This window comes from Emys orbicularis, chromosome 7 (assembly GCF_028017835.1).
Source record: "Emys orbicularis isolate rEmyOrb1 chromosome 7, rEmyOrb1.hap1, whole genome shotgun sequence".
NCBI classification, from domain to species: Eukaryota; Metazoa; Chordata; order Testudines; family Emydidae; genus Emys; species Emys orbicularis.
In genome coordinates this window covers 75,364,976-75,388,384 of record NC_088689.1, presented here as the reverse complement: position 1 = coordinate 75,388,384, position 23,409 = coordinate 75,364,976, and the positions used below count along the sequence as shown (strand labels likewise).

At 50.2% G+C, this 23,409-nt stretch overlaps 1 protein-coding gene across 1 annotated transcript in view; it reads right to left on the bottom strand.

Moving 5' to 3' along the window:
• Positions 1 to 23,409, bottom strand: part of CAMK2G (calcium/calmodulin dependent protein kinase II gamma) — a 165,515-nt gene that overhangs the window by 23,963 nt on the left and 118,143 nt on the right. The window contains exon 13 of the mRNA XM_065407709.1: positions 21,176 to 21,216. Coding sequence (XP_065263781.1) covers positions 21,176 to 21,216 — 41 coding nt within the window. The remainder of the gene's footprint in view (positions 1 to 21,175; positions 21,217 to 23,409) is intronic.

Sequence of the window (23,409 nt, the reverse complement as noted above, 5' to 3'; positions counted from 1 at the left end):
GGGAGGGGAGGGACCAGGGAAAAGACACCCAACATGTGCAGAGTTGGGGACGAGGAAGGAGGCACCCACATGCATAGAGCTGGAGGAGGGGAATGTTCACATGCAGAGAGGTGCCTGCAGATGCACCCAGACTGGGGACGAGGGAGAAGCACCGCTTCCCACAGAGAAGGGGCAGGCAGAGACCCCCCCCCATGCATGCAGATGAGAGGGAGGGGAGCCACGCACTCAGAGGGCAGGAAAAGGAATGCACGTGGGAGGGCTCGGGGCACCTCTGGGTGCAGAGAACAGGGAAGGGTTCCCCAGGCACACAGAAAGTGGGAGGGGAAGGGGAGTTGATACACCCCCCCAGGCAGAGATGGGGGAGGGGCCCCCACACTCAGGGTCTGTCTGCACTACAAACAAGGTGTGTCCTTAACTTGGGTCAGCTAACCCGTGTTAAAATAGCACTGAAGACATGGCAACTCTGCTTTTACCATGGGTGAGCAGCTTGAACTCGGGCTATGGGGGAGCCTGGGGGCGAACCCTTCCTGTACTGTCCCTGGAGCTAGCCTCCAGGGGTCAGCTAACCCATTCAATACCCACTCCTTCTGCAGGGTGACATCCCTCCCTCCCCCAGGCTGGTGTTCAGAAAACCTCTCACACACAGAAGTGGAGTAAGGGGCACAAAGGTCCTCAAAGACGTCTCTCCCATCCCTCCTCCTGGCACACTGCCTCCTGTCTGAGCAAGGGGGGCACCACCCTCACCCCTCGTAACACCTTCTCTCCAACAGCCCAGTCCCCCCTCCCAACACACTGCAGACGCTACCCGCCCCAGGCCACTCCCTTCTCCATCCTCCCCTCCCCATACCCAGGACAGAGCCCCACTTCTCTGACTTCAGACCAGCATGACTTTTATGGTGTTGCACTGCTGCCCCCAACCCTCATCACTGCGTAAGCCGAGCTACCTCATACATGCTTCCCAACTGCCTGTCTCCTCTGATACCATCCAGTCCCCTGTCTCTCCTGGCTTCTGCTCTTTCACTATGGGGTGCTGCTCCTCTCCATGTTACGGGCCACCTCTGAGCATGTCCCGTAATGCACAGTACCACAGTGCACCCAATTCAAAAGAGAGGAAACGGTGGCAGGGTTCAGTCGTGCAGACTAGGAGCCCTGCACCACAACACCTCCCACCTCCCCTGCTGTCTCCACATTCTAGCTTGTGGGCCCTTCCATGGATCACTAGACCCCTGCTTTGTTAGCTTACGGGTCCCCATCTGGCCTGGGCATGAATCCAACCTTAATCCATTGCTCTGCCAGTGCTCTCACACATGTACGGAGGAAGTCATACGGACACAGTCATTCAGAGAAATAGATGCTCCCCCAACACACACACACACACAGAGCCAGATTCATTTTCAGACACTCAGCATGGTTTGGGACCAGGTAGGCAGAATATGAACAACTGCAAACCAGAAAGCTATTTCCTGCCTCATTCTGAGCCTGTATTTGAGAGTTTGGGGCTCTTGAGTAGTTGCAGACCTGCTCACATGTGGCCCACCATGCGCCCATCTTCACAGAGGCAGCAGGGACTGGCCCTCATCCGGCCTATGTTCCAGGGCTTCTTCTCCCAGGGCATGTTAGCATTCCACAAGCTTTTCTAAAACTTGCAGGGCTACCCAAAGGGCTGCAATTAATGATCTCGATGAAGATATAACCCCCAGGGAAGAACATTCAAAGGACTATTTTTGAATACCCACACACCACATTATGGGCTTCAGAACAGGGATGGTCCTTCGGCTAAATCAGCCAGCCAAATCCAGTCTCATTTTAGGCCAAGTCAGAGCAAAGCGATGGGCTGGGTTGGAAAGCCAGCAGCAATGACCTAAGCATCATCATAGAACATGGTAGTGAACTCTGGGGCGACCAGAACCAAGAACACCTGCAACCAGCAGGGACACCTCTTCTTTTTTCCCCAGGGAGCTCTGTGTGTATTCTGTCATAGCTCCACTGGAGCCAAAGGAGCCATGACCATTTACACCAGCCAAGGAACCACTCCTCAAACTTTAGGCTTCACCCTCTTCTACAAATCTATGGAAGTGTATGGCAGACAGAACTCAGTCTGAGCTGCACCCACATGCTACAGAGAAACTTCTCCACAGGGGAAAAAAAAAATCAATCTAATCCTGAGTTTTGATACATTTCCAATAAGAAGAAAAAAAAGGGGGGGTGGGGAGGAGAGACAGAAGAGACGAGACATACAGATCTTTCAGGACAGTTTATATTTGATTCCCACCTATACAGCATCATCAAGAGCACTGGCACAACAGACTTAAATAACCAGCTCATGAAAATGGTTAGCAAAGAAACAGTTGTCTGTCAGATCACAGTATCAATGCAGGGTACAACCAAGTAATACAAAAAATATAAAAACAACCACCCTCCACCTCTCTCCCCAGGAATTACACGGGGAAGAGGAAATCTCAAGCTCTCTGCAGATTTGAATGTTAACCCACTAATCAAAGTACAGCTTAAATTCAAACACCATTAACCAAACAGGAAGGACTCTGGAAGTTTTGGACTTCCATATAACAGGGAAAAAATACCAGATAAACAATAAGAAGTGGATGAACAGATATTTAACACACACAAAAAAAGTAAGGAAACTAATTGGAATCTAAGATTGTTCCACAAGACAGACCTAGGCATATCTTATGATTAGATACTACATGATTAATCAGTGCTCAAAAACAAGTATCCATGTCAAAATATACTTGAGATCGTGATGGCACTTGATAATACTGTCTGGCATCCATGGAGAGAAATGCCGCCCATCACAGCTACACCAAATTTCCCTAGTGCAATAAAGCATTTCAAGCAGGGCCAGAATGATATCCAAATCCAAAGTCACTCATTCTTCATTTAGATGCACTTCCAGAGGGCCCCTTGCAGTAGTATGAGCACACACAAACAATAATGGTAGATAGTGCTCTCCATAGAAGTTAACTTATCAATCCTATTGCTCTTAAAACAGTCAAATAACCCCTCCAGAAATGATAAAATACTTGCAGTCTCCAATAGAGGAAAGCTTGCAGCCCATATCAAATTCTATGTTTAAATATCCCGACCCTCTAATCTAAAGGTATCGATTAGAACAACCTTCCAATGGTATAATTAGCGAAGTTACTAGAGGAGGAGCACCTGTATATTAACAGATGATAAAAAGCAGGGAGAGATTCCTTGTTCGACAGCTAAAGGTGCTTTCTTCTGTTTAACGACAGGGGGGAAAAAAAAAAAAGTGTGTTTCCAGATGCTGGAAATATGCTTCTGAGCCAGTGATGATTGTATTTACCGTTTTCCCTGACCATGTGACTATTCTTATGAGGCAACACTACGTCCTAAGAGACTGCCATAAAGTATCCCCAAATCTCTTTTCCTAACCCCTGAGGCCACAGTCAGGATCAGGGCCCCTTTGTGCTAGGTGCTGTGCACCAGATAGTCCTTGTCCCAAAGACCTTAACATCTAAGACGACAAATAGCCAGCAGCAGGAGGACCAGGATACAACCTACAGCAAACTGGCCATGGGGATGGTAGACGCTAAGCTTGTTAGGTAACTCCTTTCTACAAAACAGAGGGATTTATCAGCCACACACAGCAGTGCCTTTACCAAGTCCTGGGCTGGTCAATTCCTTATCCATCTCCCAGGAGACGTGAGTATTGAGAACGATCTGAAGGAGGGGGCTCTGGCCTTACTGCCCTGTGGAAAGCCAGGCTGTTCCATGAACAAGGGAATATGCGAAGAAGCAGACAGTGGCCAGCCAAGTCTAGATCACTGGTGGACTAGAGGATGCCAGGGGCAGGCAATGGGATAAGGGACAAGACTGAATAAGTAGGGAGGGGAAGAAACGTGAAGGGCCTTGAAGAGCCGAACAAGAAGCTCAACCTTTACATGGTGAAAACGAGAAACCATGGGGGGATTCAGAGGGAGAGGTGATGTGGTCAGACTTGGAGAGAGGAGGATCTTAGCAGCTGCCTTTTGACTTGATGTATTAGGCATGGTATTTGCTAGTACATAGCTATAGAGGGAAACTCTCTTAGCAGAGAGACAGTTTATACCATTAAAAGATTGCTTTTGCCAGGACAGCTTTTATACAGGTTCCCTGAACAAAATAAGCTATACCAGCAAAAGCACTTTTTACACTAGGGCTTTGGCTAGTATAAAAATGTCATAAAAAAAAAATCACGCCTAACAGACATCACTATCCATCAGAAGTCTGACATGTTGGTCTAGCTTTAGGTGGGCTGAGAGTTTTCAATGGGAGGATGAAAGATAAAGAGGCCCAGTCTGTCACTGCCTTATCCCTCGTATCAACACTTGCAGCGGGAGCACAATACAGGTTATGACTGGAGCAGAAAATTGGTCTTGTGGAAGGACACAGGACTTAGGAGACCTAGGTTCTATTCCAAGCAGAGACCAAGGAGAGGGACTTATGGCAATGGTTTACCCAGTGTGTCTGATGAGTTGGGGATGAGGCGGTGGGTTGGCCTTTGGGGATAGGAGAGAGAGATGAACAGAAACATTTTGTATTGTGATGGGAAGGAGAAGTTGGGGAGGAAAAACAAGCAGCCACCCATAAAAGGAGAGCAGAATATCTACATTGGGATCTGAGTGGAATTTTGCCCTAGGTAATCACAAACAAATCCGCAGAAAACAACACTTCCTTATGAATCACCACCCCCCGCCCCCACGGCACAACAGTGGTAATCTTAGAAATGGCAGGTAGAAATCATCCCAAGCCCCACAGAAAACACAAAGCAGACTAGACGATTTTGCTGCAGGAAATATACAGTGACTCCAATCAAGTTAGCAAGAGTAGTTCCTGCTCTGGAGAAGCAAACTGGGTTCTGGGGGCTTAGCACAATTATTTTATACGGCTTCTTGCACTGCAATCATCTGCAGGGAATTTTCTCTCAATGTGAGACTGGAAAGAGCATTCTTGGGTATTAACAACATGCATACTACAAAACCCACCACTGCACAAAGTGTCGTTATTCTGGGGTTTAAAGGAGGGGAATATCACGACACTGATATTGGGCACAGAGCAGCTCACTGAGCAAATCACTTCAGCTCTCTATGCCTGTTTCCTCCCTCACCCTCCATCTGCCTGTGTCTTTCGACTGGAAGCTATGTAGCCGAGATTCTCTTGCTATGCCTATGTAATGTGCCGGGCAAAGAGGAGCCTTATTTCAGCTAAGGCCTCTAGGCACTACTGTAATACAAATAAATAAGAAAATGGAGCAACAGTTTCTCCCATTGATGGCTGGAAGCATGTATTCCTGGACGTTGATAAACTATTTACTGTGACAGATCTAAAGTGTTCTCCAAGATTCTTGTATAAAGCATTTGGGTATCCCAAGGTGAGAGGTTAAGCTGGACTTTGATTCTTTTTATTTTGTTTCCCTCAACAATCCCTAAATAGCATGGCTTCAACCTCATGCTTTTTTTCCTGGGCTTTCCACAGGATCTTTAGGTCTTAATTTTCAAAAAATGTAAACTGCGGGGCAGGGCAGAGCGGGAGGGATAGCTCAGTGGTTTGAGCATTGGCCTGCTAAACTCAGGGTTGTGAGTTCAATCCTTGATGGGGCCACTTAGGGATCTGGGGCAAAATCAGTACTTGGTCCTGCTAGTGAAGGCAGGGGGCTAGACTCGATGACCTTTCAAGGTCCCTTCCAGTTCTAGGAGATAGGATATCTCCATTAATTTAGGAGGAATGATAGCTCAGTGGTTTGAGCATTGGCCTGCTAAACCCAGGGTTGAGAGCTCAATCCTTGAGGGGGCCATTTAGGGAACTGGGGTAAAAATCTGTTTTGGGATTGGTCCTGCTTTGAGCAGGGGGTTGGACTAGATGATCTCCTGAGGTCCCTTCCAACTCTGATATTCTATGACCCTTGTAGATTTCAAGGCAGAGTATATCATAAGAATTCCTTAGGTGGTTCATTGCTTTTTTTTTTTTTTTTTTTTTTTTAAATATACACATGGTGTGCCTCCCATGTCAATTGCTGTATTGATCCTTAAACATTAGCAAAAAATTAAAGCAAAAGACATTGAAAAGACTGAACCGGGGTGTGCGGAGGGGGAGGGGGAAGAGGAGAGGTTGGATCTGCAGCATAAGCCCCACCATACCAAATGCTGAAACTTTTAATACTTTTTAGCCCAGTTCTCCCTTAAGCTACGTACACACAGCTGCCATTGACAACAGTGGAAGATGCGCATGTGAGAGATATGAATCATGGTGTGGGGAGTTTGGGATGGGTGCAGTATGCATGAGTGGCAGAGCCATGAATAAAATTATGTAGTTCATTCTGAGCACCGCTGAAACCTTCAGTGCCCCCACCATCCCATATATGCTGTATGTGACAGAGAAACTGTTTTCAGACTGGTTGAGAGCGTTCATTAAATGTTAGTGGGACCATTTTTTGGTATCTCCCACCCAGAAAGCAAGGTGCTTGTTACCATGAAACCAAATGCAAAGAGCTCAGAGGCAAAAAAATATAAATAATACATTTTAAACTGCTAAAATACCTAAAATAGCATTTCTACGCATAAAAATGTCATGAGCATGTAATCAGGTCTCCCAGGGCCCTCTAGGGCTAGGAATGAGTGCTGGACCACGACAAATCAACGGGACTGCCCTTGCTAAATGGGAAATGCTACTGTTTGTAACCATGGGCAGTGACATGATCAACTTTAAAACTGTGATGTATTTATGTAGACAAAGACAATCACTGATGCAGGAGAGAATCAGGACTATCCTTGGTCTGAGCCCAGTGTTTTTTTTGGGATGGGGATTCTGTATGAGGAGGGAGAGAAGGGGAGTAGAAAGATGCATTAGTGTGGCAGGTAGATTTAAAAACAGCAGCTGTTTGGGATGTTCTAACAAGCCCTGGGGAAATGCAATGCAATGGTTGGCAGAGGGCAGGTGAGAGTTGAAGGGACATGATCCATTTATATTACATGGCACGGTGATTTATCACACTGATATTACCCTGTAACCAGGTGGTCACTCCCTTCAATGGCCTGAGAACAGCCATCCCTGTTCTGGAGAGGTGGCCAGCTAGGAATCAGCTAACCCAGCTGGGCAGCAGCCAGTGACTGGGTCTGAGTCCCAGCTGGAGAATATAAATGGGGGCCCAGCTCCATGAGGGAGCCTGGGGCAGGAGAGGCCTGAAAGTACACTCTGTGGCCTTCTGCAAATCCCCTTCGGCTGGAGGAGGACTTTAGCTACCAGAGGGCTTTACAATCGAAGGCCTTGTCTACACTACAGAGTTTTGTCGATAAAAGTTATGCAGCTTTAAAGCGCTTTAATTAAACCACTGTTGCATGTCCACAGTAGCTCCTTGTATCGGCAGAGTGCATCCACATTAGCAGCTCTTGCATCGACACAGAGCAGTGCACTGTGGGTAGTTATCCCATTGTGCAACTGGCTGCAGGGTGCTTTGGGAAGGGTTTGCTGTGCCTCATGGGGCAGGTACAGTGTCACTTGATGCAAGTTTCTCAATCCCATCCTACTAGATTCCATGGGCATCCTACTAGATTGCCAGCTACTTTTCAACAGAAGTGTGGGGAAGGAAGCAGGGAGTGTGTGTGACAGGGAGACAGTGTGTGTGTGCGCGTGGGGAGAGGGGGGGAGTGTATAGGTAAGAGAGAGTGTGTGTTGGGGGAGAGTGTCTCGACATGCTGTCTATTTAAGTTCAGACAGCCGCCTGAGCAACCAATCCTGAGATGGGGGAGAGGGGGACACCCACATCAGCCCCCCGGTTCTGCACAGCAGTCTCCCTCCCCTCCCCTTCCCCCCTCCAGCAGCAGCAGCCCACTCTGCCTACCTGCCGCTGTGTGCCCAGGAGAGAAGGATTCCACATTAATGGTTCTCTGCTTCCCTCAGAGCTCTCCCACAGCCTCATCATTTCACATAAAGTTTGATCAGTGCAAGTTCCGCTTGCTGTGCAACCTCTATTGCCATTCAAACCCTGAATTCAGCCCCCAATCACAACCACAGCACACAAAAAGAGGCAAAGAGTGCATCGATATAGCTGAAATGTAAACAGTTCTTTCCCCTTGTCCTCAGTTTTGCTAAAGCAGCAAAACATGGGGCACGTTGCATCTTATGGCCACTGGCACTCCTATACTTGAAGCTGTGGGTAGGAGCTCTGTAACCCACCTGAAACTTTACAACCTTTATTTCAGTGTGGCGAGCACCATTTGCCATATGTTTCTATTGCCCTTGTGGAATCCCGAAGGAGCCTGGTGATGGCCAATGTCACAGCTCTAAATTCTGCTGGCTGACCAATGCCCCAGGGATAAAGTGCCTGCCTTGACAGGAGTTCAAATCCTGTTCAAGTTGTTTAATAATGGAGGTTGGACTGAAACATCACATTGCTTCACTCAGCCAGATCTTGCTTTTGCTCAGTGACCTAAAACAGAGTACATTAGTTCTGTGCTAATAGCCTCACTGTACATTTCACAAAGATGCATGTGGAGGTTTGTTGATAATCCGGAGGAGTCTGGTCACTGCAAACTGAAAGCCAGGGGAGAAACAGAGATTTTCTCTCTCACTTAATAAAAGAGAGAGAAAATTATACGTCCCCAAGGAATCCAGTGGCAAAGGCTTCCCAATGGGGGGAAATGTGAGGGCAACAACATTCTGAGGAAGTGTCAGAAGCAGCCTAAAAGTGGGACATTCAGGTACCAGACTAGGAATGCCAACTTCGCCAAGTAACCATGTGAAACAAAGTACTCTGCCTGTTCACACCTGTTCTAAACCTGCATTTGATGTGCCAGACTCAGCAATGCTCATCTGAAACTTGTCTCTTTTAGGAGAAGGGGACATGGGAGGGACACCCCAAAGCTGACAGGATATTTAGATAGTAAAGAGGACAGAGCTGAAGTTGAGCTATCACAATAGGGGACTGAACGATAAACAGTCAGTTACCAGGATCCAGGAACAGACCCTCTACGCATTCCCGTCTCCAGCTCAGATCAGAAATGGGCAAAGATGGCCAATCCAGTGGCTAAAAGTACAAACCACACTAAGGAAGCTGCAGTAGGAGACAGTTTAAAGGACCACATCTGTTAGGTCACTGCCACCCGCTCCCTGGTATGGAGAGGCAGGCAGAACAACAATGGAACCCATCTTTAGGCTGGTGGATCTGATAAAGCCAAAGTTCGGGTCGCAACCCAGTAATGGGTAGCAGCATGTCATGCTGGATCGCTCTGGTCAGCACCGCTGACCGGGATGTTAAAAGTCCCATCAGCGATGCTGCCCAGCTAAGGCAGGCTAATGGCTACCTTCTCCAACACCGCGCTACGCCCCGGAAGCGGCCAGAAGCAGGTCCGGCTTCTAGGCGGGGGGCCACAGGGCTCCGCATGCTGCCCCCCCCCCCCCCGGGGTGTGTGTGTGTGTGCCTGTGTGTGAGTTGTGTGCCTCCACCTAGGAGCTGGACCTGGTGCTGGGCTGCTTCCGGGGCGCAGCGCGGTCAACAGTGCCAGGACAGGTGGGAAGCCTGTCTCTGCACCCCAGCTGTGCTGCTGACCGGGAGCCGCCGGAGGTAAGTCTGCACCCCAATGCCATGCCCCAATCCCCTGCCCCAGCCCTGAGCCCCCCCAAACCTAGAACCCCTTCCTGCAGCCCAAACCTCTCATCCCTGGCCCCACCCCAGAGCCTGCACCCCCAGCCTAGACCCCTGACCCTCTCCCACATAGCAACCCCCTGCCCCAGCCCAGAGCCCCCTCCCGTACCCTGAACCACTCATTCCTTGCCCCACCCCGCAGCCCTCACCCCTGCACCTCAACCCTCTGCCCCAGCCCTGAGCCCCTCCAACACTCCAAACCCCTCATCCCCAGCTCCACTGGGTCGCGGGCAATCAACCACCAGCTGCTGGTCAATCAATATAGCGGCACTGAGGTGATCCAATACAAAGCCTCCACTAAGACCAAGATGAGGATGGCATGCGAAGGGAAGATAGGTTAAATCTTTCACGTCAGAAGCCTCTGAAACGGTGCAACTGCGTGGCAATCAGATGTGCCAACCCAGCTCTGAGGGCAGGACACAGATGGATGGCAATGTAGCCTCACTCAGCCAGCCTGTTAGCTGAAGGGAAGAACCACTGCAGTAATGGACACTGCTGGAAGACAGAGAGAGAAGCCACAAAACCCCCAGTATGGAGAAGAATGTTCACACCCAGATAACGTGGGAGAGGGAGAGGTCTGCCCCTAGCCAGAGTGCCTCCAACCACAGCATCAAGGAAGAAGTGATCTGGGTTGGTCAATGGAAAGGCTTCCATGATATTTAGCATTAGACCCACACAAGTAAAATACATTACCAAGCAAAAATATTTGTTTCTCTCTCTCTTTAGCAAGTTTTAGAACTCATGGAAGTAAGGAACTGAAAGCACCAGCTTGAGCCAGACAACCTTTGGGAAAGGGCTGTGAAGGCTCCAACAGCTCTCTGAATGCCCCTCAATCTTGCTTTAGAGCACCCACTGTCATCTCAGTCCTGCCCCTCCTGTGCACTGCTCTGCTGTTCCCCTCAGTTCTGACCCCTCCCCCCTACTGGACTGCTAAGCTTCCTTCACAGCTAGGAGAATGCACCTTAGCTTTGTTTCTGTTGCAGAGAAAGGAGCGTGCTGGTGTTTGGGAGGAGGAGGAGGGAGTTCACATGTGGCCATTTGATTACAGTCCCCAGATATGACACAGTGGCAGAAAGGAGGCTACCCATTTTCTGTGCATACAGAGCAGTCTGTTTAAGAGAACAGAAATGCCCCTCCTGCACATTCCAGGCGCTTCATTCTCTGCCTTCCCAACAAGCTCATTTGAACTTTAGGGGTTATAATTATTCTGTAGGGCTGATGAACCCTCCATAGTTGTCAAAGGTGAATCCAGTTTTATTCTTTTCAGGGAGAAAGGTACCCAACACCTCAGGGGAACTGCTCAGCATGTACACTCCATGGAGGAGTAAAATCTCTTCCAAATATATGTCTCCTCCCTACCACAATGCCTCCAAGTAAAAGGCTGCATGTCAAAGACTGCACAGGTCCCACTTCTGCAAGGGTTTGCCCTAGAGTAATAATATTCACCCACCCTCCCCAGAGAGCCAGGGTGATAGTAAAAGGTCTCTGAGGACAGCACGATTTCACGAGCCTGAAAGATTCCAATAAGACGCGCAGTTGCGTGATCTGCCTCTTTTTCAGCTTTTCCTTTGAGCTGCTGGGAGATGCTGAAGCAGAGCCTGCTGTTCCTAAGTCCACAGCTTTACAGGACCAGCCCTGCCTCCTCCCTGTTTTGCCATGATGTTTTACACAGCAACCAGTGAGAGACTCCTCAGGCTAGTAACCAGCCTCCTTGCATCACTGAACAAGAAGAGCTGGTGCAGAGACATGTGTCTGGTAACAGAAGCAAGAGCATGTGTTCAGACAGGGAGACTCCCCCGTGGAGATGTTTCATCAGCATGCGCTCTAGAGTAGTGGTCTCCAAACTTTTTTGATCGCGCACTCCTATCAGTAAAAAATTTTACCGCAGGGCCGGCTCTACCATTTTTGCCACCCCAAGCAAAAAAAAAAAAAAAAAAAAAAAAGCCGCCTGAACTGCCGAAGTGGTGCTGCTCCGGCGGTGCTCCTCCTGCCACGCACCCTGAAGGATCCTCTTGCGCACCCCACTTTGGAGACCACTGCTCTAGAGAAAAGACTTACACATTTCATGGTCTTTTTGGCTGGGGGGGAAAGAAGCCTAGTCTTTCACTCAAATCTCATCAGGGAGGACACCCCCAGCCACAGCAATGTTGCATTACACCAGAGCACCTACTACAGCAACACCAAAAATAAACGTATCTCCACTCCTCACCAGCCTGCTCTGGGTAATTGCGCCTTGGCCATGGAGCCTTCCAGAGGCCAAGCCTCACCACTACCTCAGTAAGGCTCAGTCAGTAGAAGAGAACAGGATAATTATTGCCTCAGCATGCATGGCATAAAACCCCCAGCAGGAGGAGAATAAAAAACAGTCACAGGGTAAAACAAGGAGGGAAACTGTTCCAGTTACAGAGCAGCATCAGAACATAACAGCAGCCATACTGGATCAGACCAATGGTCCATCTAGCCCAGTGTCCTGTCTGCCGACAGCAGCTGGTGCCTGGTGCCCCAGAGGGAATGAACAGAACAGGCAATTATTGAGTGATCCATCCTGTCATCCAAATCCCAGCTTCTGGTAATCAGAGGCTGAGGACACCCAGAGTATGGGGTTTTATCCCTGCCCATCCTGGCTAGCAGCCATTTATGGGCCTATCCTCCAGGAACTTCATCTAGTTCTTTTTTGAACCGCATTTTAGTTTTGGCCTTCACAACATCCCCTGACAATGAGTTCCACAAGTTGTCTGTGCGTTGTGTGAAGTAGTACTTCCTTTTGTTTTAAACCTGCTGTCTATTTATTTCATTAGGTTCTTGTGTTATGTGAAGGAGTAAATACTACTTCCTTATTTACGCTCTCCATATCAGTCAAGATTTTATAGACCTTTGTCATACCTCCCCTTAGTCGTCTCTTCTCCAAGCTGAAAAGTTCCAGTCTTATTAATCTCACCTCATTTGGAAGCTGTTCCATATCCTTAATAATTTTTGATGCCCTTCTCTGCACCTTTTCCAATTCTAATATATCTTTTTTGAGATGGGGTGACCAGAACTGCATGCAGTATTCAAGGTGTGGGCGTACCATGGATTTATATAAAACTGTTACCTACCTTCCGTAACTGTTGTTCTTTGAAATGTGTTACTCGTGTCGATTCCATTCTAGGTGTGTGCGCGCCCACACACGTGCGGCTGGAGATTTTTGCCTTAGCGGTATCCATAGGGTCGGCAATGGCGCTCTTTTGAGTGCCGCGCTCATGCATTGGTGTATCAGGCGCCGCCGGCCCTATGCCCCCCCAGTTCCTTCTTGCCGGCAACTCCGACAGAGGGGCAGGAGGACGGATAATGGAATGGACATGAGCAACACATCTCGAAGAACGACAGTTACACAAGGTAGGTAACCATTTTTCCTTATTCAAGTACTTGCTCATGTCGATTCCATTCTAGGTGACTCACAAGCAGTATCCCTGTGGCAGGCTCAGAGTTCACGGTCATGCGGCTTGCAACACTGCTCCGCCAAAGCCAGCATCGTCTTGGGCTTGCTGGGTGAGCGCACAATGAAACGTAAACATGTGGATAGACAACCAGGTAGCAGTCCTGCAGATATCCTGAATTGGCACCTGGGCCAGGAAGGCTGCCGACGAAGCCTGAGCCCTAGTCGAGTGGGCAGTCATGGTCGCTGGTGGAGGTACCTTTGCCAGGTCATAGCAGTAACAGATGTAAGCCATGATCCAGGACAAAATCCTCTGCGCAGACCCTGGGTGACCTCTCATCCTGTCTACCACTTCAACGAACAATTGTGTTGACTTACGAAATGGCTTAGCGCTATGTAGAAGGCAAGCGCCCTCCTGATGTACAGGGCATGCAATTTGCGCTCCTCTTCTGATTTATGAGGCTTCAGAAAGAAGACAGGTAAGTATATGTCTTGGCCGGTGTGAAACCAGCTTGGGCAGGAACACTGGATGCAGCTACAGCTGGACCTTGTCCTTGTAGAACACTGTATAGGGTGGCTCTGAAGTAAGCGCCCTGATCTCAGAGACCCTATGGGCAGACATTATTGCGACCAGGAAAGAAACTTTCCGGGAGAGGAGGAGAAGGGAGCAGGAAGCTAGAGGCTCGAAGGGAGGCCCCATGAGCCATGACAGCACGAGATTCAGGTCCCAGGGAGGGACGGGATCCCTGACATGTGGGTAGAGATGCTTCAGACCTTTCAAAAACAGGACCGTCATGTCGTGAGCGAAGACCGACCTGCCCTGGAGCAGAGGGTGGAAGGCCGAAATAGCGGCCAAGTGGACTTTGATTGAAGAAAGGGACAACCCTTGGAGCTTGAGGTGCAGAAGATAGTCCAGGGTCGCCTGCAGTGAGGCCGACTCAGCCCAGATACCCCAGTCCGAGGCCCAGTATGTGAACCTCTTCCACTTGGCCAAGTAGGTTGCTCTAGTGGAAGGCTTTCTGCTACCCAACAAGACCTGTTGGACCCGGGCCGAGCATTCCGTTCTTCTGCATTTAGCCATGCAGAAGCCACGCTGTCAAGTGCAGCGCTGCCCGGTTCAGATGCAGAAGACTGCTATGGTTCTGGGACAGCAGGTTCGGCCAGAGAGGCAGCTGCAGCGGGGCGAGCACTGAAGGTCCATCAGCATGCTGAACCAGTGCTGCAAAGGCTACACAGGAGCTATCAGGATAATCTTTGCCCTGTCCTGTTTATTCTTCACGAGGACTCTGTGGATTAGCGGCACCGGCGGGAAAGCGGTGTCACGGAGTGTGGGGGAGTCAGGGCCCTGCACCCATCTCTTCCTGAGATTCACCGTGACTCTCAGCCAGCCAGTAAAGCAGAAGGTTTATTTAGACGACAGGAATACAGTCCAAGACAGGTCTTGCAGGCACAGACAACAGGACCCCCCTCAGTTAGGTCCATCTTGGGGTCCCAGGGTGCCCCAGCCCCCTTGCGAGGTCAGAGCCCCGTCTGCCTCCCAGCCAGCTCCTGAAACTCTGCCTTCAGCGACCCCTCCCACAGCCTTTGTTCAGTTTCCCGGGCAAAGGTGTCACCTGGCCTCTAACCCCTTCCTGGGTTCTCATGTTACATGCTCAGGTATTCTCCGTTGGTCAGTCTCCCATCCCCCAATGCAGACCATCCTAGCCACACTCCCCTGTCAGCATTCACAGACCACAGTAAGAACAGTCCCAGTTCGTCACAAGCGGACATTAGAATCCCCAACCATGGGAGCAGAAAGGCATCTGACAGGGAGCCCCTGTGCAATCCCCAGAATGAGCAGAACATGTGGCATTTCCTGTTCTGATGGGACGCAAACAGGTCCACCTGAGGAGTCCCCCATCTCTGGAAGATAATACCGACCGCCTCCGGGTGGAGCAAGTACTCGTGACGAGAAGGTCCTGCTGAGGCGATCTGCTACCACATTCTTGGCCCCTGGCAGATGCGTGGCCACCAGATGGATGGCATGCTGCAAACAGAAGCCCCAAAGGTGGAAAGCTTCTTGGCAAAGGGTCGACAACCTGGCTCCACCCTGCCTGTTGATGTAATACATCACTGCAGCATTGTCAGAACCTGCACTACCTTGCCTTTCATGTAGGGCAGGAAAGCCTGGCAGGCCAGGCGAACCACTTTGAGCTCCCTGATCGTCCCGCGACCAGCCGTCTTGCGTGCTGAACTCCCAGTGGGCTCCCCAGCCCAGGTCCAAGGCATTGGAAACCAGGGTCAGCAATGGGGATGGGGCTGCGAAGGGAACTCCCTCCAACACCGATTCGGGGCTCAACCACCAATCCGGGGACTATTGGATATGAACTGGCACCCTGATCACCTGATTTAGATTGTGTCTGTTGGGGATGTAAACTGATGCCAACCATGCTTGCAGTGGCTCGAGCTGGAGCTGGGAATGCTGGACCACGTACGTACATGCAGCCTAACAACTGCAGGCAGGTGTAAGCAGTGGTGAGTGGGTAGTTTTTACACATGGGATATCAGGTCCGACATGGCCTGGAAACGTGCCTCTGGAAGGAAGGCTCTGGCTCACGTGGAGTCGAGAACCGCCCCAATGAACTCTATTCGTTGCTCCGGCCTTAAGGTCGATTTCTTTTAGTTTATCGTCAACAGGCCCAGATCGCGGCAGGTGGAACGAACCAGTTCAAGGCTCCTTTGCACCTGTCCCTGAGATCTGCCTTTGATGAGCCAATCGTCGAGATACGGCCTGAACCCCTCGACGCCTGAGGTAAGCGGCCACTGGTGCCAAACCTTTTGTAAACACCCTCGGGGCAGACAAGAGACCAAAGGGCAGCACTGTGAAATGGAAATGGCGCCCACCCACCACAAAACGGAGGAATCATCTGCGACCTTGGAAGATGGATATATGGAAATAAAGTGTCCTTCAGACTGAGGGCGGCGTACCAGTCTCCCAGATCCAGAGAGGGGATGATGGAGGCCAGGGAGATCATGCGGAACTTCAACTTTTTGAGAGACTTGTTGAGGCGCTGCAGGTCCAGAATGGGTCTTAGACCCCTTTTCACTTTCAGGATTAGGAAATAATGGGAGTAGAACCCTTTTCCCCTCCTGTCGCAGGGGACTTCCTCCACTGCCCCCAGCTGCATGAGGTTCTCGACCTCTTGAATGAGGAGATGCTCATGAGAAGGGTCTGGGCAGAGGGACAGGGAAGGGGGGGCAGCCGAGAATTACAGGGTGTAGCCTTGAGATACAATCTCTAGCACCCAACAGTCCAAGGTGACCCACAACCAGGCCGAACGGTAGGGATGAAGACTGGGGTGTCACCTTTGAGTGCACCCTCAAAACAAACGCTTCTGGCCCTCGTGAAGCTTCGATGGGCCGGGTTGTGCAAGTGAGTGGGAGGAAGGAGGGCGGCGATGACTAAAACTCGTGTCTCTATTCCTTCTCCTTGCAGGCCCCTGTCGAGGCTGCCAAGGCCTTGGCGGCAGAGGTGGCCGGAACGGTTTCCTCGCCGACTGCAGCGTATGCAGACCCAGCGAGTGAAGGGTGGCCTGAGTGTCCTTCAGTCCGTGCAGCCTCATGTCAGTCTGCTCTGCAAAGAGTCCAGTCCCATCAAAGGGAAGTTCCTGCATCGAGGTCTGCATTTCCTGGGACAGGCCAGTGGTCTGAAGCCAGGAGCTGCGCAGCATGACCACAGCCGATGTGACCACCCTAGCTGTCGAATCGGCCGTATCCCATGTCATCTGGAGGGAGCACCTTGCAGCTGTCGTACCCTCCTCCACCAGGGCCCCAAATTCCTGGGCCGAGTCCTGGGGCAGCGAGTCCTTGAACTTACAGAGGAGTCCCATAAGTTGAACTGGTACCTCCCCAAGAGAGCCTGGTGGTTAGCCACCCAGAACTGAAGGCTGGCCGTTGAATAAATCTTTCTCCCAAAAAGGTCCAGCCTCTTGGCCTCTTTATTCTTGGGGGCTGAACTGGTTTGCCCCCATCTGTCCTTCTCATTGGCTGCCAAGATGACCAGCAAGGCCAGAGGAGGGTGGGTATACAAATATTAGAATCCCTTGGCCGGGACAAAATACCTTTTTTTCTGCCCTCTTGGAAGTGGGAGGGATGGAAGGAGGAGTTTGCTAAAGGGCTTTTGCTATTTTTAGGATCCCATCCTGTACTGGTAACACAACATGGGTGGGAGTAGAGGTCAAGAGCACATTGAACAGGGTGTTCGCCTTTTCAGCCATCTCCTCCACTTCCAAGCCCGAGTTCATAGCCACCCTATGAAACAGGGCCTGATGTTCTTTAAAATCGTCCGACGGGCTGTCATGGGAGGGGCCCGCCACAGCCTTATCCGGGGTCAACGACGACAACTGGGTCACCGGGGGACGGGAAGAGGGTTTTGAGGTGGGTGCTTGCTCCTCTCCCCTAGCCTCTTGAGCACCGAGCTCAGTGCCGCTGGTTGCTGCTCTGAGGCAGTGGCCAAGGAATGGACTGACTGAGGCATCAGCATCACAGGCATGCCCCACGTGCCCCAGTAGGGGCATTGCGCCAGCCACTGGCCTCGCTGCCCTGACAGCATCATGGAGGTCGACGCAGCCTCAGGTGCCCAATCACGCCGATGCTGTCATGGTGAAGGGCTGAATTCCCTTTCTGAACCAGAGGAATCAGATTCCGGTGACCAAGGAGGGGACGTCGAAGCTTGTGTCTCACGGCTAACCGTGGCCGCAGGAGACCGGTGCCTCGAGTAGGTGGATCGGGGACAGGGGGATTGTTACTGCAACGCAGACCGCTCCCATGGTCTAGGAGACTGGGATCTGCGCCGAGGAGACAGCCGGTGGGAGGATGATTGGTGCCGGCGATACAGTGACCGTGCCTTCCTCTAGATGACCCGCATTAAGAAGTTGGAGATGGTGAGTGCGGTGCCAGTGATCTAGGACGTCCTGCAGAAGACAGAGACCTGGAGCATGCAGACGGAGAGCGCTGTCTCGTCTCTGGAGACCGGCGTCATTCGCCTGTACTCTGGGTGGTCTTTACGGCTGGCTTGCCCTCACCGGGAGCCTTTGCTTGCGACCTGCGACACATGCGGTGCTGGTAGAGGCCTTTGCTCTTTGGGCGCCGGGAGAGCCTGGGAAGGCGTTGGCCCTGCCACCAGTCTGGGTTCCCTACCGCTCCCTGGAGTCGATGGCAGATCCCTTGGGGGAGTACGGGGCCCCATTGGCATGGGGCATCCCCATGTGGCTCCATTGTGGGCTGCTGGCCCAAACTGGGTCCTTTGCCCTTCTTGCCTAGTGTTGGTCTGTCGCCCTTCTTTGACCTCCTCTTAGGCACTGGGGCCGCGGGTGTGCTGTGTACTGAGGTGCTCAGGGCAGAGTCTAGCCAGGAAGGCTCAGACGCCGAGCAGACAGCAGCCTCCATGAGAAAGATGTCTCACTCTTTCTGAATTCTGGGACGAAAGTTCTTACAGATGCGACACTTCTCCTTCACATGTGATTCCCCCAAGCATTTGAGGCAGCTGCTATGGGGGTCACTAATAGGCATAGGCCTGCTGCAGTCAGAGCAGGGCTTAAAACCCGGAGACATGCCTACTTAACAGCTACTTACTAACTACCTACTGTAAACAAACTATTTACAAGGCCAAAGGCTCAAGCACTTGTGAGGCAAAGGAGAGGCGCTCCGACTAACCTCCACGGGCGGTAAGAAGAAACTGGGAGGGCGTAGGGCCAGCGGCGCCTAATATACCAACGTATGAGCACAGCACTCAAGAGGGAGCCACAGCTGACCCTACGGATACCGCTACGGCAAAAATCTCAGACGGCTGCACAAGTGGCCGCGCGCACACCTAGAATGGAATCGACATGAGCAACACATCTTGAAGAAGAAAGTGATTATTTTCTATGTTATTATCTATCCCTTTTCTAATGATTCCCAACATTCTGTTCCCTTTTTTGACAACCACTGCACACTGAGTGGATGTTTTCAGAGAACTTATCCACAACTATCTTTGAGTGGCAACAGCTAATTTAGACCCCATCATTTTATATGTATGGTTGGGATTATGTTTTCCAATGTGCATTACTTTGCATTTATCAACACTGAATTTCATCTGCCATTTTGTTGCCCAGTCACCGAGTTTTGTGAGATCCCTTTGTAACTCTTCGCAGTCTGCTTTGGACTTAACTATTTTCAGTAGTTTTGTATAGTCTGCAAACTTTGTCACCACAATGTTTACCCCTTTTTCCAGATCATTTATGAATATGTTGAATAGGACTGGTCCCAATACAGATCCCTGGGGGACACTGCTATTTACTTCTCTCCATTCTGAAAACTGACCATTTATTCCTACCCTTTGTTTCCTGTCATTTAACCAGCAGAGAAAGTCTGGGGCTTCAACTGAAAGCACAAGCCTGGATGAATAAAGTGCTCCCTTCCTGGGAGAGGAGAAGAGTTGCACTTAGTGACAGGTATGGAAATCCTCATTCCCTGGACTTTTCTACTCATCCTTGCTCTAAACAGCTGGTTACCAGGTGTAAGTCACCATCTGGAGTCATGGCCTATGCCCTGGTGAATGGACCCTTTCTGAATTCCAGAACCAGAGGCTGCACACTGTAGCCCATAGAGCTAGCATTTATTTTATTCAGCAGTAATGCAAGGAACTTACAGGCCTGTCTCTTGTGTGCCAAAACAGACACACATAAATATAGGCTTGAGGCCTATACACTTTGGCACACATGAATGGCCTGACGGTCACCCCTGAGTTTGGGGGAACTGGGAACAGAGTGTATAAGAGGGGGGGGATTGTCCATAACACCACCAGCTAGCCACAGGAACATGAGCTAACACTGGCTTTTGGATCTGTTAGGACGGGAACATCTGCAGATGTGTGACCACAAGAGTGCCATGGCAACAAACTGATGTATATGATAACAAGTTGAGATCATTAACATCCTAACCTATAGGAGAAGGGCCCCCCAACATTAGTAATGTGAGGAATACAAATAAGGAAGAGGGGAGAAACCCCGACTGAATATGCATTAGACAAAGTGGTGTCAGTGTAACATGTTATACAAATTGTATCCCAGCCTGGGGGCAGGAGGAGAGCAAGATGTAGCCCTTGGGAGGTGCCAGGATGATGGCCACTGGTGGTGATGATGAGGAAGATGATGGATAACATTTCAGGTTGTTCTACAAGGGATGGTGTGAGTAAATCGATGTTCTGATGCACGTTTTGTATTATCTCTAGCTACCTTGCCGAGTTAAAGTGTTTGTGACCTTGCTAAATATATTAATAAACTATTTCAAATACAGACAGGTTCCTAAAGTGGGAATGTTGCAGCTGTGCACTTCGGGGTTCCCAACTGAACAGTAATTCTAACAATACTGGGCCTGATCTCGGGACAAGAACCCGTCAAACCTCAGAGCGATCACTGGAAATTCTTAAGTAACCAACATAATGAATATCCGATTCATAGATCAGGCTACAAGACACATAAGGAGAGTGAACTAAGGAAACAGTGATTTCCTTCAACAGGGAGCACAGAGTCCCTGGCCTGTGAGGGTGGAGAAAGCAGAACTGCTTTGCCTTTTCGCCACTCAGATGTAACCGACACAGTGAAATGGTTACATTCTGACCCAACAGATCCCCGATGGGTGGAACTCCCCCTCCCCACAACCCCCAGCCCTGTCAATGGAACAAAGGGGTGAGATGGGGAGATTTCCATGGGTGCTGCTGGCCTTCATCATCCTCTGACAATAGCTCTGCAAAAAAGCAAAATCTTCCCATGCTCAGGAGCTGAACCGCACAGGCCAGGGCTTGGGTCAGACAGGATCAGATCTTTGGTCCCTCCAGCCCGGTGTCCTGCCTCAGGCAACAGCTATTACCCAAAGCTTCGGGGGAAGGAAATCCTATAACACACCTTGCTAGTTGTATGTTGTGCAGGTAAGAGGTGTGGGGATCTGACCCAGCAGCTCCCTAACAACCCATTCTTCAGAGGACAGCTCCAGTCCTGGGGCAGCCCCAGGGAGACAGCTGCCTGCTAGTAAATGGACTGAAAAAGGAGCGGGGAGGTAGAAAAGCTTGGACCTACCTTCACTCCATCCGACTTCTTGTTCAATAGGCTTTTGGTAGCTGCAGAGAAAAACAGGACAAGCTGGTGAGGGTTTGGTTTTAAATCTCTCTTCCCTTCCCGATTGCAGGAGAATTAAGGGGACACCCCCTGCTAATTTCTCTTGGTAATGATGAAAGCAGCAGAGGTCAAACTGTTGTGTCGCTACCCATCACAATCACATTGAGAGAGGGGAAGGTAGCCTGCCCTTTTTATTCAACAGTCAGTGTTAAGCCAGCAACGCTCCCACCCTCCATCACCTTACTGAGATCCAGTGTCTAACAACAGTGCAGAGCTCCCGAGGTGATTTTACTTCAAGTCCTCTACTCTCTCACAGCCTCCCCTTCCTCCAAAAATGACAGCCATTACAGAGAAAAAGCTGAAGACATCTGCCAGATTCTAATATCCGGACAGAGATTTGCCCTCAAGTACAGCCATTTACATAAGGGAGACTTTATTTATGAAGGTGGGGGAGGTGTTGATAATGCAGAGAAATCCTAATCACTACGAAGATGCAAAATTAGCCAGAGAACGTCTGGGATAACAGCAAGGAATAAAACGGGAGCGAGGACTTTGGTGGGGGAGGAGAGGAGAAGGCAGCGCTGCCAGCGGGTAAAGAGAGTGTGAAAAAAGAAGAGAAGGGAAGGCTGAATTTCTTCATTGACCGTGATGGAAGCTCTGCCATGCTTGGTCTGAACAACTAGAGCTAGAACTGAGAAACCAACACAGACAGACAGACACACATATACAGGTAGGAGTGTTTGGCAGTGCACAAGAGAGAGTGTCACCCCCCTCCCCCACAGTGTGCACATCTGGCCACGTGCACCTATGCGTGATCAGGGTAGGTGGGGCTTGCATATGCAACAGGAAAGTGACACATTAACAATGGTTGTCAGCAATGGGCCTCCCTGCCTCCAGTCTCAGTGGATACAGAACAGTTTGGTTAACTCATGTGGACGGTGCCCAGCTGTTTCCACTCCCTTGGCAAGAAGCACATGAGGCACCTGCTGTGACAAGGAGTTGACATGCCTTTCCTAAGCAGATATTTTAAAATGTCTGGCCTCATCAGCACAAACAGGCACCAGATTGGGATGCCAACCCCAGTGAGGACATGGACAAAGAGAGAGAAAGATAGAGGAAGAGTAAGTGACAGAATGGGCAACACCAAACCTGCCTTGCTTAGAACCTCTGATGAAACACTTCATTGTCCTACCACTCCCAGAAGACATGCTGGTAAACCAGCACTCAGAGTGTTGTGCTTTTCTCAGGATTTGTCTACAATTAGACAAAAAGGCATTGCAACAAACCAGCAGCTGCAAGGCCTTGAGACTGAAATACCTGTGTAACTCCTCAACTCCACTCCCATACACCTCAGCTATCCCACGTGGCTGACAGACATCAGTTATACTGTTTAGACAACACTTGGGACAAAACTTTTAGCTCAGCTCAGGCTGAAATGGTGCAGACAACAGCTGCTTCTCTCCAATACCAAGAAAAAAAACAAACACCATAAACTTGGCAGCTGCCATGTCTGAGCTGGTCCTAACTCTACTCCATAATGCAAGCATCTCATGTCTGGAATTTGCCTTAAAGCTCCAGCTCCCAAAAACAGCACAGAACAGGCCTGCACTACTGCTCCATTTCCTGGGGGCCCAGGAACAAGCTGCGAGTCTGCTGATTCTTCACTCTCCACCCTTCCAGACACTCCCATTTCCCTCTGCAGACAGGTAAAACATTATGAAGTTACCCAAGGGACCACGGCTTCCGCAGACAGCTTCCCCACCTGCCTACACTAGCTGGGCCTCTAGCCGAGACAGTCTTCCCACCTGCCCCAGGCATTGTGGATGCCAGCCTAGCCTCTAGCAGAGAACACCTCCCACCCAGCCCAGCACCCTGCAATACCAGCCATGGCCCTGGCAGATACAGCTTCCCCTCCCACCCCTCTGCTGGTACCCACTATGATCTCAGCATTTCAGTTACATACAACTCTCTCACAATCCAGTTACTGGTCCAGCAGTGCAGAAAGAAATTCAGTTGGTTGCTCATTTAGCTCATGCATCATCATGATTTGTAAGGATACTCCGAGGATACAGGAGATGCACTCTCTCACAGTGACAAAGAGGCGGCAGACATCCCAAGCAAAGGAGAGACTACGTAATTTACCCACTGGTTAATCTGTACACGTTATCCGACAGAAATCACAGAGGATGTGGGTG